Source organism: Syzygium oleosum, unplaced genomic scaffold (genome assembly GCF_021117445.2).
Source record: "Syzygium oleosum isolate NSW1041296 unplaced genomic scaffold, Sole_v2.1 Sole_v2.21, whole genome shotgun sequence".
Lineage (NCBI taxonomy): Eukaryota > Viridiplantae > Streptophyta > Magnoliopsida > Myrtales > Myrtaceae > Syzygium > Syzygium oleosum.
The window spans coordinates 6,905,159-6,917,926 of NW_026607505.1; the positions used below are offsets into that span (position 1 = coordinate 6,905,159).

A 12,768-nucleotide genomic window follows, 5' to 3' on the forward strand; every position below is an offset into this window, starting at 1 on the left:
TTTTTTTTTAAAGCAAAAGTGCTATACAAAGTGTGATTTTTCTAAATGTCATTAAAATCAAAGTTGTTACTTAATGCATTTTAAAATTACAATTTACCAAACGTATTTTGAAAAAACCCTTTAACATAAAAGTTATTGTATATTATTAAATACTTTCCCAAAAAATCGAATCAAATGCACCTTAAATGTCGCACAATTCGCGATCCAAAGTATTGATATGTGACACATGGTGGAGAGTAGAGGACTACAGAAGATGTAAAGAAAAGGAGAGGCGGAGGAGGCGTCTTTTCGTCCAAAGACAAAGCTTTTATTTCCTTCTTATTTATCAAGAAAATGGTGGCTGGTGAGATTTTTTTTTTTTGGATTCATTCATGTTTGGATTTATTCGTCGCATATTACTTTATCGAGCCGCGATTTTTATCATATTAGCTCTTGATCATGTTGTCAAGGTCCGTTAACCACACAAATTTCTATGAATTTTCAACTCATTTTGCCAATCAACTAAAACATTCACCCAATCATCTCATTCAAATAGTCTTTTCTTTCTCTCTTCGCTATTTTCTCCATCTAGTCTCGAGTCAATTATTCCCAACCAAGAAAAAAAAACACGAAAATTTCCACGTAACCCGAACAAAGTTAGACACGCTCGTCGCCCGCGCTCCTCCATTGGCCACTCGCAACGCGCCAAGTGGCGATGCCACGCAACGCGAGGCCAATCGGGCGCTCCGCCTACGGAAGTGAAAACGCTCGCCAGCTCACCAACCTCTAGGGCTAGTTTCGTCACCGCGGGCGGAAAGCTGGACAGAACGGTCAATCCGACGTGGACAAAAGGGTCAAAACGAACAAAATCCGAAATAAAAAATTAAAGCGAAAAAAAGAAGAAGAAGTTCGTCACAGGCTACTCCCGGTCTCGTTACCTCCCAGCTTTACACTGCATACAAGTACAACCCTTCGCGACTTAGAAAGTCTTCCCTCTCTCTCTCTCTCTCTCTCTATAACCCTCGCAGCGCATCAGAGCTCATCGGCGGCTTCCCCTCTCGGCCGTCAATGGCGGCCCCGGAGGCATCGACGGCGGCGGCGGCGACGAGCTTGCGGTACGCCTTCGGCGGCGTCCTCTCCTTCTTCATCCTCCTCCTGATCGGCGTCCTCGCGTTCTCGATCCGCCTCTTCTCCGTAAGTTCCGCCGGACGGCTCGTAGATCGGCCGCCAGCGAGTGCATTGTCGCGCTTTTCCGGTTCCCGTCTGCGTTTCCCTGGGAAGCGAGCTCGAAGCGTTTTGTCAAAGCGGTCGCCTTTCCGGTGGCCCTGAATCGGCCGGTCGGTCGGGTGGATGTTTTGTGTCGTCGCGCGGCTTGATTATGCTGGGAGGAAGTGTTTTGTAGCTTTTTCTCTTTGGCATCTGCCGCCGATTGACCGGCGGATGTGTAAATTTGGTTCATTTGACGTCGAGTTGGAAATTGCACTTGTCGATCACTGCCTGCGGAATGATCTTTCCGATGATTGAATTGCAGGTCATCAAGTACGAGAGTGTCATTCACGAGTTCGATCCTTACTTCAACTACAGAGTTACTCAGGTGCGGTGTAGATTTAACCAGTAACGTGAATTTTTCTATTGATATGCCATGTGTAGTCGGACGTAGCAATCTCGCGCGGTTGCTGTATAATTACTTATGAGTGCTCACTTCAATCAAGGCACCGTCTTGTTTGCTCTTGGATTTCATTTTGATAATTTGAATTACCTCTAAGAAGTATAGAGGGTGATGGCGTGTTTGTTGGTTTCAGTTTCTCACAAAAAATGGGATATATGACTTTTGGAACTGGTTTGACGATCGGACATGGTAACTCTTTACTCAATTTATAACCTGTAATGCATCTTTCACATTTCTTTTGATTTAATCTAAAAGTTGAATACTTGTGTTTCGTGTCACGTGATAAAGGTACCCACTAGGACGTGTGATTGGTGGAACTGTGTACCCTGGACTAACGTTGACAGCAGGCACTCTTTGGTGGTGAGTATTCTATTTTTGTTGTAATTCATCCTCAATGTGGTTATTTTTCTTTCTTTCACTGTTTTTTCTTCATCTATCGAAAAAGAGGTCTATAAATACTGATCAGGGAAATCTTGTTCACAAATCTTCATTTTTTATGGAAAAACTGGTACATAGAAAAAGGTTTTCTTTTAGCTGAGAGATTACAGACCACAAGAATGTTTTTCTTGTCTTGTGATCTAGTCTTATACGTGGATATATGATAAAAAGGAGTGTGTACGTTAAATTTTGGGTGGTCTTCTTCTTCTTCTTCTTCTAATCAAGTACTTTCTCATGTCAGGTTCCTGAACTCTTTGAATATTCCTCTATCCGTGGAGACTGTGTGTGTGTTTACTGCACCTATATTCTCTGCCTTTGCTTCATGGGCAACCTACCTTTTGACCAAGGTTTGTCTTCTAGTTCACTCCTGTTTTATTTTCACTTTAAGTTTTTAAAGCTAGAGTCTCCGGGATGTTGATGTTGTTGCCTGTATCTTCTGCAGGAAGTTAAGGGTGCTGGTGCTGGATTGACAGCTGCAGCCCTTTTAGCGATGGTAAGACAGTAGCCGAGTACTGAAAGTAATTGCTTTTTCATTACGGAGCTGAACTGAAAGATAGTAAAAGAAAAATTCTAATCATGGTATTGCCTCTTCTTTGTCCAGATTTGTTGTCTCATTTCTATAAAGGGAGACTGCAGATATCATAACTTAAAACTTTTAAAATGAGGTAACAAGTTGCAGTATTAGGGAGAATGTAAACTTTATATAGGTTGTTCTGACCCTTTTAGCTTTGACGTGCACTTAGAAGTTGTCACTTTGCTCAATTTGATGAATGGAGAAATCAACTAGAATTGAAGTTCATATGGTTACTACTCTCATAATTAGCTAAAGCCATCTACAGGCAGGAGGTGAGCTTGAGTAGTTTTACCATTCTGGGTTAAAATTTAAAGAAATTTGAGGTTGATGATTATTAATTGTCGCGTTCCCTCTTTCCTTAGATGGATAGGATAAGATCTTCTTTAATGGTTTTGAGATTATATGTGGGAGCTACCTCAACATCATTTTTTTCCCTCTTGATTATTTCTAAAAGTTGGGTGATGAATTGACATTTTCCTGAATGGTTCTTGTTGATGGACAATGGGGAGGCTATAAAAATGATATGGAAAGGTGGATGCTCCTATTGTAGTCGAGATATTGCAGCTTAAACAGAATCCCATTGAAAAATATAGAGGAATGATTCTACCACTTCATTCTCTATTTCAGAGGACGTCGCTGCATTGGTGATTACTAAGTGGGTCGGGGTGAAGCTCATAGATAAATTTGTTGCTCTATTCTTGGTTTGACAATGTGCTATTTCCTAGAATTACTTTTTTCGGGTTTCTTAGTTACACTAATCAGTTTTCATTGAATGCCCATGATTTAAATCAAATAAATTGCAAACCCGTGCAATACTAACTTCAAAATCATTCAAAAGTTGGGCTGTTTAAGTACTATTGAATTGGTCCTGTGAATTGCAACTAAATCCTCAGTTACAGCTATTTAAGCAGTTAGTCGGTCAGTTAAATGAATTACTTGTGCCCTACCTAGTACTGCGTCCTTGCAGGGATGCTTTATTTTTGAAAATTTCAGTTACGGCTGGATAATTGCATCAATTGTCTGGCGCTGTATATTTCAGGTTCCATCATATATATCTCGATCTGTGGCTGGCAGCTATGACAATGAAGCAGTGGCTATATTTGCATTAATCTTCACGTTCTTTCTCTACATAAAGGTTAGTTGTTGCTTTACTTATCACACGATTATTTAGATAAGTAAATCAAGGTTAGATGTTGTCCAGAGACACAACCAACAATATATTAAATGGTTTTAATTTTAACCCTGAAAGGAATTTCAGTGTTTTTACTTGAGGCTTAAACTTTGTTCTCTTTGTAATTAGTAGTTACTTGTTTGATTTTCTTAGATCATGTTTCTATGTTATACAGACACTTAATACTGGATCACTCTTTTATGCCACTTTGAATGCCATCTCCTACTTCTACATGGTAGGTTTTAATTTTTTTTGCGACTTTCTTTTATTTGAGTTTACCTTTTCCATTTTAGGCATCTGATAGTTGACTTTGGTTAATGAACTTCCAGGTTTGCTCATGGGGAGGATACACATTCATCATCAATCTCATTCCCATGCATGTGTTGCTATGCATTGTAACTGGTCGCTATTCCTCTCGGCTGTACATTGCTTATGCTCCCCTTGTAAGTGTGTACATCACTGCAAGATCTTGTTTTACTGAATCTGTGAACAAGCATTGGGAAGTGCTAGGTTTGGAGAATATGAGAGAGAAGCCCCAAAGAGTAAATTTGTCCTTTTAGCTTGAGCATGTCAGCATGCAGATTAGGAGCATCTGGATAAAGGGCCATCAGTAACTATAAACGGGGATTTAAGTTTTTGGTTCTTATGTGTGGCTTGCTTGACATTTTTCTCTTTGGAAAATGGCCAAGAATTCATTTTCTTATGAATTTGTGCTTCGTTCCCAGCAATAATCATGTCCACTTACTATATTGACAACTTCACATAGGACTTTCTTCACTTTCATTTATATCAAGTTAAATAAAATATTATTGTGCCCTTAGTTTGAGTGAGTTGAAAAAATTTGAGCTGCCGATAATTTTAAATACCTTGTGTCCAACAATGAGTCTGCACTCTACTGCCCCAATCTGCTTAGTGTCCTTGAAAGTTTATACAGAGAAGGTTGTCGAATATCTCATCTTAATTTGTGGCCAACTACTTTCGAGCAGTCCAGTAACATTTATTCACAATGTCACTTGACTTTTAAACTAAGCTCTTTTTTATAGTCAAATGATTGCCTTATCAAATGCAGGTTGTCTTGGGAACATTATTGGCTGCATTGGTGCCTGTTGTTGGATTTAATGCAGTCATGACATCAGAACATTTTGCATCATTTTTGGTGAGTCTTTACCTGTACTTTTCGATGCTTTTAGTTATGTTTATTAACCTTGTGCGTTTTGAGTTGCTGAGATTCCATTTTCCTAGTGTTATGTACTTAAAACAGATAGTTTTCTGACTTGTGTAATGTATATGATCTGAACAGTCACTATACTGCACAGTTGTCCGAGTTTTGTATCATTATTTGTGGTGGTGTCTAAGGGCGAAGTTTAATGTTCTAGTACTATAACAAAGACAAATTGTTCTCTAGATGGAACATCACACTCATACAGAAAACGTTTGTGTATAAACTGAGATGCTGATAGAAAAGAGTGTATATTACATGAGACAAAGAGTACATCAAACTGGTAAATGTCTTTTATCATCTTGTTGATAGATAAGATTGGCTTGTGATTGCGTAAAAAATCTTAATATGATATGTGTACTTGCTTGGTGCTTATACCATCAATACAATCGTTTTGTTAACAATAGGTGATTGGCAGGTCTTTATCATCATTCATGTGGTTGCTCTTGTCTATTACATCAAAGGGATTCTCTCCCCGAAGATGTTTAAACTTGCTGTTACCCTGGTTCTCTCTGCAGGCTTGTAAGTTTCCTCTGTATTATTTGGCTGATGCTGGCTGATGCTCAATTGAACAAATGTTTAATGTTATACATCTAATTACTATGGTCAAAGCTTTGATGTTTCATGCCAGTTCGGTTCACATTTAGTACTGGAATTTCCTTTGAGTTTGATTGTATGCATTTTCCTTGAAGCCATACCATACGGAAGTTAATCTCCCTACCTTTCCTTTAACTTAATGTGCAGGATAGTGTGCTTTGCCGTGGTAGCAATACTCATAGCATTGGTTGCTTCCAGCCCAACGAAGGGATGGAGTGGAAGAAGTCTGAGTCTACTTGATCCGTAAGTATTTAGTTTAAGAACTCACGAGGTGTTGGGTTCATCATTAAGATCCTTAAGGTTTTGGATTCTATGCCCTCGTTAACCTCCCTCTCTACTTGCCTGTCAAACAACTACTGTGCACATATGTTTTAGCGTGTGAATTTGTAAGTTGTCGCTTGAGTTTGTATCTTCACAAACTCTTATATCATGAAAAGGCGGACAAGAAAAAAGAGAGGAATAGGGTTTCTGTTAGTTGCATCTTTTTCTGAAAGTTAATTTTCTCCCCATTCTTGTTTGTTGCTTTCTCCTTGACAGAACTTATGCAAGCAAGTACATACCAATTATAGCCAGTGTCAGCGAACATCAGCCTCCTACATGGCCATCATATTTTATGGACATTAATGTCTTGGCTTTCTTGGTTCCAGCAGGCATTATTGTGAGTCATTGTTAAGAGCAATTTTTCCTTTGCCAGCTACTTAATTTTTCTGTAGATTGTAATTTCGTGGTTGATGCCTTTGTTTGCAGGCTTGTTTTCTGCCATTGTCTGATGCAAGTTCCTTCGTTGTTCTCTATATCGTGACATCAGTATATTTTTCGGGAGTCATGGTAAGGGGAATGCTTGCGACACTAATAGTGTCTTTTCCGCTGTGGTGATTCCAGGGGTAATTCTTTTGTTTAACATTACAGGTACGGTTAATGCTGGTCCTTGCTCCAGCAGCTTGTATCATGTCTGGGATTGCTCTCTCTGAAGCTTTTGATACTCTTACACGTTCTATCAAGTTTCAGTTACCTGGAATCTCTGGTGGAAACTCCGAAGCTAACGTAAGAATGTACCTTTTTCTGTATCTTTATACACTCATGCCTATGACATTTATATCAGGGTATGAAAGACTCACAATATCTCTTTGCCAATAAGGCAGGGGATGCTAGTTCTGCTAGTGCCAGTGCACAGAATGATGTAATCAAGGCTGATAAAACTGAAGAGACTGCCAAGGAGAGACCATCAAGGAAGAGCAAGAAGAAGGAAAAGGAGCCAGTGGAAAGGCCTCCAAGAAATCCTCGAAATGCGAAAAAGCTTTTGGTTTTACCTTTTGAAGCGTCTATTGTTGGTATCTTTCTACTTGTCTTGCTGGGTGCCTTCTATGTGGTAATTACACTTTCTTCTCTCATCTTTATTTTTGCCTTTTTGTTGAATCACCGCCAGCTTTCATCTTTAAAGAATGTCTATCCTTTCTCTTATGTTATATGGACAACATTTGTTATATTTTGAGCAATTGATATAATAAGATGTCATCTGAAAGGAGAATGAAAATGTGCTATTTCTTCGACAAAGTTATTCTCTCCGAGAAATTCATACTATTTGAAGTCCGTCTACAAGCCATAGCCACCGCTGAAGTTGCTTATGTGGATAGTGTGAGAGCTGCGTGAGGCATGCGTAATAGTATTCTAGATGCAAACACAGAAAACTCATTATCTTTTGTCATATAAGTAGATCTGGTCCTTATTTCTCCTGCCTTTTCCTGTACTGTTTCTCTGGCTTTGTAAAGGCCCTCAAGATACATGATTTCGTCATTGTAGGTCCATTGTGTCTGGGCAGCAGCTGAAGCTTATTCAGCCCCTTCAATTGTTCTGACATCCCATTCTCATGACGGACTGCATGTTTTTGATGATTTTAGAGAAGCTTATGCATGGCTAAGTCACAATACGGAGGTGGATGACAAAGTGAGTTTTTTCCTTCTTATTTCATAGATTTTGATAGTGGACACGAGGCTGTACATTGTTCCTGTTATTTAATCTGATGATTGTGGCCTCTCTACCCCATTTTCCACATGCTGCAGTTGCCAGAAGCTCGATTGCTCTTTCTTTTCTTTATTTTTACAGTCAGACAATCAGTTCTCAGAAGTATAGGATATCCAAAGCTCTTTAAGGGGAACTGACAATTCTGTGTACAGTTAGGCAAGTGACAGTTTGTTTGTCCCCATGTCGAATGCAATGAGGGTGGTTAGGACTTTGTCAGTGGAACTAGATGTTACATTAATTAGAGAAATAGCTAGTTGCATTCATAGCTTAAAACCCCCCTATGCTAGTAGAATGATAAACTCTGATGTCTAGTACAGACTGTTGAGTACTTGTTATATTCCCAATATGCCAATGCAGCATTTTTTAACCCAAAAAATTTTCCTTTTACAGGTTGCATCATGGTGGGACTATGGTTACCAAACAACTGCAATGGCAAATCGCACTGTCATAGTCGACAACAACACCTGGAATAACACGCATATTGCAACTGTTGGCACTGCCATGTCTTCTCCTGAAAAGGCAGCTTGGGAGATTTTCAGCTCTTTGGATGTCAAATATGTTCTTGTTGTCTTTGGAGGTTTGTGGCCTTCTCAAATGCTTCTCTTTTCCCCTGGAGGAGCTGTTCTGACATGTGCTTGTTTAATTCAGGTCTCGTGGGCTATCCTAGTGATGATATCAATAAGTTCTTATGGATGGTACGGATAGGAGGTGGTGTGTTTCCTCATATTAAAGAGCCTGATTACCTAGTAAGTTTCTCCCTTTTCATTGGAAAGAGGACTCCTGGTTTCTGGCTTCTTAAAGCTTACGCAGTTTTACTACAATCCTTGGAATTAAGATTTCTCGCTGTGATAAATATTCATAGTGGCTTTTCGAACTTTCATCACTTATCAATGTGTCATGGCATGATTTTGGGACTGATTTTTTTTGGCTTCCGTTTCTGTTTAAAGCGAGATGGCCAATATCGGATTGACTCTGAGGCCACGCCAACTATGTTAAACTGTCTAATGTACAAGCTCTCATATTACAGGTTCGTTACAGCTTTAAAACATGATTTTTTTCTCTTTTGTATTCTAAAATTGCTGTCTGAATGTTCAGTGTCTTCTGTGCATGTTTATACTTCAGGTTTGTTGAGACCGATGGTAAAGCTTTTGATCGAGTTAGGCGGACAGAGATTGGAAAGAAACACTTTAAGCTCACCCATTTCGAAGAGGTAAGATTTCTTTTTCTAAGGCAGCACAAAAATTTGGTAGATAATAATTCATGTTTCTATCGCGCCAACAACATATCAGTAAATCTTTATATATCTGGCACTATTTAAGCAGGTTACAGAAAAGTGCAGCAATGAGTAAAAAATGATATACACGGTTCTCGGTCAATAAATTATTTTAGAACAAATAAGCATCATTAAGTTTACTACTTTTTCATTGGAAAGTCTTTGATTTGAGGACCCACCCTTTTATGTTCTATATATCACGAACGTTGGCCAAGACTTCCAGTCCTCAGTTGTATGTCTGGATGGATATAAGTCATAATGTTGTTATAATTGAGGCAAGATGTATAACTTCCAAGTGTTAACTATTTTATCTTCAAACTAGAAGGTGAAAAGGGTTTGAGAGTGAAATTTCAAGGTTTTCCTTTTAATCCTTTAATCTGTTTACCGTTGTTTGAATCTACATATTGATCATCGATTTGGTTCAGGGATGCTATTATGAAAGATACAACTCTCTGGTTGTGCATCAATCTTTCTGTTTGTCATGAGATCTGTCATATAGATGAGTTGTTTGATTGTGGTTATTCTCTTACTTCATCTTATTTTCACTTAAATCCTGGTGAAATATCTTATTGGAGAGGAAAAATAAGAAGGTTTGAAATAGTTCCAGCAATTATTGCAAGTCTAATTTTTTGCCGCCCAACATAGTAGGGCCTTTCAAGGGGCTTCATGTCATACGCCATACCATAGTTGTTCTCTGATGTATTCTTTTCTGTCACTATTAGTAATGTCTTAACATGTGTGTGTGTGTGTGTGTGTGTGTGTGTGTGTGTGTGTGTGTGTGTGTGATGACATAGTTATCAGCCGAGATGACATTCTTCCAGTAGTAAGTATACAGCAGTATGAGTGGTCCAAATTCCAAAAGATACTCAGAACTAAGGACTTTTGTTTGGGGCTTGGTGACAGGTGTTTACAACTCATCATTGGATGGTTCGCTTATACAAACTGAAGCCTCCAAAGAACAGGCTCCGTGGTAAAACGAAAAAATCGAAGGCGGTATGTAACACTCTTGGACCTTCCAATTTATATAAGGTATCATGCAGATATATCCTCCTAATAACACCTTATCCATTGACTTTGTTCTTGGCAGAAAACAAGCTCCGCTTCAAGCTCAAAAAGGAGTGGGAAAATAACAAGAAATCCTTGGCAATAGAGGTTTTTGAGATTTTACAGTCTATGGGTTCAGGTTGCTACGTGTACTTCATTGTATAATTTATAGGCGAGACACCTCAGAGATAGTTCGCGTGAGATTAGGTGGTCATTGACCTTGCAGAGATGCTAGTTCTCAAAGATTTTGCAGTTTTGCCTGTGAACCAAATCGAAAATGTTTGTGCTTACTGCTTCTCGCCGAGGGGGTTCCGATATCTATTTGCTTCTGTTGCTTCCTGCTAAGGGCAAGAGATTGCTCAGTTTGATAGATCAGGAGTTAGCTCGATCTCGTGCTTTTTCACAATGGAGTACCACGTTGCTAACTTTTACTACATTCCCGTGATTTAGAATAGAGCTATTCTTCTTCGTAATGGAAGGAATCCAACTGATGTTCTTCCATCACTTCCGGACTTGCTTCCGCAAGTTGGACCATCAGCTGCAGTATCTTCTAGTTCAGTTAAAATGAATCACTTTGACCAAACCTTTTGTACATATACCGCGAGTAAAAAGGCTGTAGGAACTAGAATGAAGAGTTCACTGTCCAGGAAAATATTTACTTCTACTTGATTCTTTTTCCGTGCCTTGACGGTAACTCGGGATTTAATCCCGTCGAGATTGTGTTTTCACTTGTACATTCAATGGGATAAATTACACCTTGGTCATAGTGAATCGAGAGTCCTTTAAGCAGCGATCCCATGTTGGTCACCGGGCATGCCATCCCGTTTTGCGGCTATTATCTGAAGAATTTCGAGAACTAGTACATCAACAATCGCTGTGGCGATGTTGTAACTCTGATGTGAGGATATCAAAGGCGGTGATACAGATGTTGCCCCGTTCGATTCTTCCATATGCGGCTGCTCTGATTCTTTCTCCTCCAGCGTAAGTTGTAATCGTGAAGATCTAAATTTGGAATATGCCGAGGTCTCGTGACGATGAAGATCCTTCTCTTGTATCATGTTGATGCGGCAAGGACGAATTGAAATAACAAAGCGACTTTACTCGGCCAAAAAAAAATCGAATCTCCCAAGATAGAAGGAACAAGTTTCACTCCATTTAACTGTAAGAATTTCCTAACGTGGGCTTCATTAATTGAAATTAACTTAATTAGTTTGATCTAATAAAGGTGAGATATGTAGGTTCTTAATAAATATAATATGGGGCTGGCTAGTGTGGGCCAAGTACGGCTCGGTCCGTAATGAGAGGACCAGTGGTCGAAAACTCTATAAATAAAGCTCAAGTCCCTCCCCTAACTCGATGATGCACAATTTGACTTACATACAGATCTAGAGAGGAATTTCTTTTCATGAGTGGCAATTTCATTAGGCCAGTGTTCGACGAAGGGTATAAGGGAGATGCACTTGAGTTTGTGTTCGGAAGCCGTTGCCAATTTCGTGTCAAGTTCGATGGATTCCAAACCAATTACGTGAATCGATAATTTCTCCATTTACGTGTTTCGGTTTCTTTTTATGGTAATCTTAGGTGTGCCATTTTCGTGGCTGACATGTGGTACCAGAGCTTGCCATAGATTATAACTGAAACATGCAGATTAAGACCGTTTTCATTTTGATCGAGAGGTTTTTGTCACTTTTTGAAATTTTTGGTTAAGATAAAAGTTATATTTTATTGCATATTTGGAATCTACTCATCAAGACGAGTAGATTGATGGGCGGCATGTCACCAGGGGAGGCCGCACGCGCCTTCACGCACCAACACATGCCGGGAGCGCGGCGGTGCGTGACGACCAGGCGCGGCCATGATGAACCGGCGCATCTCCCTGCCGGTAATCGGCGCATCTCCCTGCCGGTAACCGCTGACATCACGTCAGCGGGGCCGACTCGACTGTTGACCCGACCGGTCAACCGGTCGGAATGGCGGTTCAGATCGGTTTGATCGGCTGAACAAGAGCGCACGCTCCGCCCTTTTCAGCGGCACGTGAGGACACGTCCAACGTCCGTTTGGGACATTCTTGGTACCGACGTGCTCGTATCAAGATTCTCTACACTGTGGTGTATTTATTTTACATGGTTGAAGCTTTTAAGGATGTGAAAATATGTATAGAACCCTATATATGCCTATTTTCAGGGTATTTTTGCGTAGTTTCTTGTATTTCTCTATGGTTTCGGAAATGCATATGGTAGCTCAAATGTTTATCACCGCATAAGGAATATGTAGAGTGTAATTTATTGTCTATCAATGAATGGAACAATATAATTAGCATGACATGTAATTTTAGAGATATACGCTCCTATCTTTACGTCTAGCATTACATGTATACAGTGAATGTGATACATAAAGCTCATATCCCTGGTATGAGAGATTTTCAAAGATTCAGTTGGGTAGTGATCACCAAAGTGGCACACCTGACTGGGTTTGAGAAATATCGATCTCATATTGTGGTGGGATGTCTCCTGTTCTAATGCGTGGTCATGCTCCCAAAGGAGATGATTTTGTATTGGTTCATGGAAGGATACATGTATAGTATGTGCTTGAGGAATGACTGACCTTAATGGTTCATATACCCAAATGTGGTGATTTCACGAAAGATTAGAATATGTTCTCATGGCTGCTGTCATGTGGAGAGTGTACAAGTGTATGTCATATTTTCTGCCCAAAGGTGATTATGTGATGATGTATGTAACTCTCTGGATAAGTACTCACATGATGCTAATTGTATTATTTG

At 39.7% G+C, this 12,768-nt stretch overlaps 1 protein-coding gene across 1 annotated transcript; it reads left to right on the forward strand.

The window, feature by feature from the left end:
• Positions 1–948: 948 nt before the first annotated feature.
• On the forward strand, positions 949–10,356 carry LOC115671068 (dolichyl-diphosphooligosaccharide--protein glycosyltransferase subunit STT3A). The gene is made up of 23 exons (XM_030592537.2): positions 949–1,173; positions 1,511–1,573; positions 1,782–1,837; positions 1,937–2,008; positions 2,328–2,433; positions 2,529–2,579; positions 3,700–3,795; positions 4,007–4,066; positions 4,161–4,274; positions 4,901–4,987; positions 5,469–5,572; positions 5,795–5,890; positions 6,185–6,305; positions 6,395–6,475; positions 6,557–6,691; positions 6,786–7,016; positions 7,448–7,591; positions 8,060–8,246; positions 8,318–8,415; positions 8,617–8,696; positions 8,792–8,879; positions 9,846–9,935; positions 10,030–10,356. Exons 1-23 carry the CDS (start codon positions 1,048–1,050, stop codon positions 10,090–10,092), a joined length of 2,349 nt encoding a protein of 782 aa, XP_030448397.1. The 5' UTR covers positions 949–1,047; the 3' UTR covers positions 10,093–10,356.
• Positions 10,357–12,768: the final 2,412 nt, after the last annotated feature.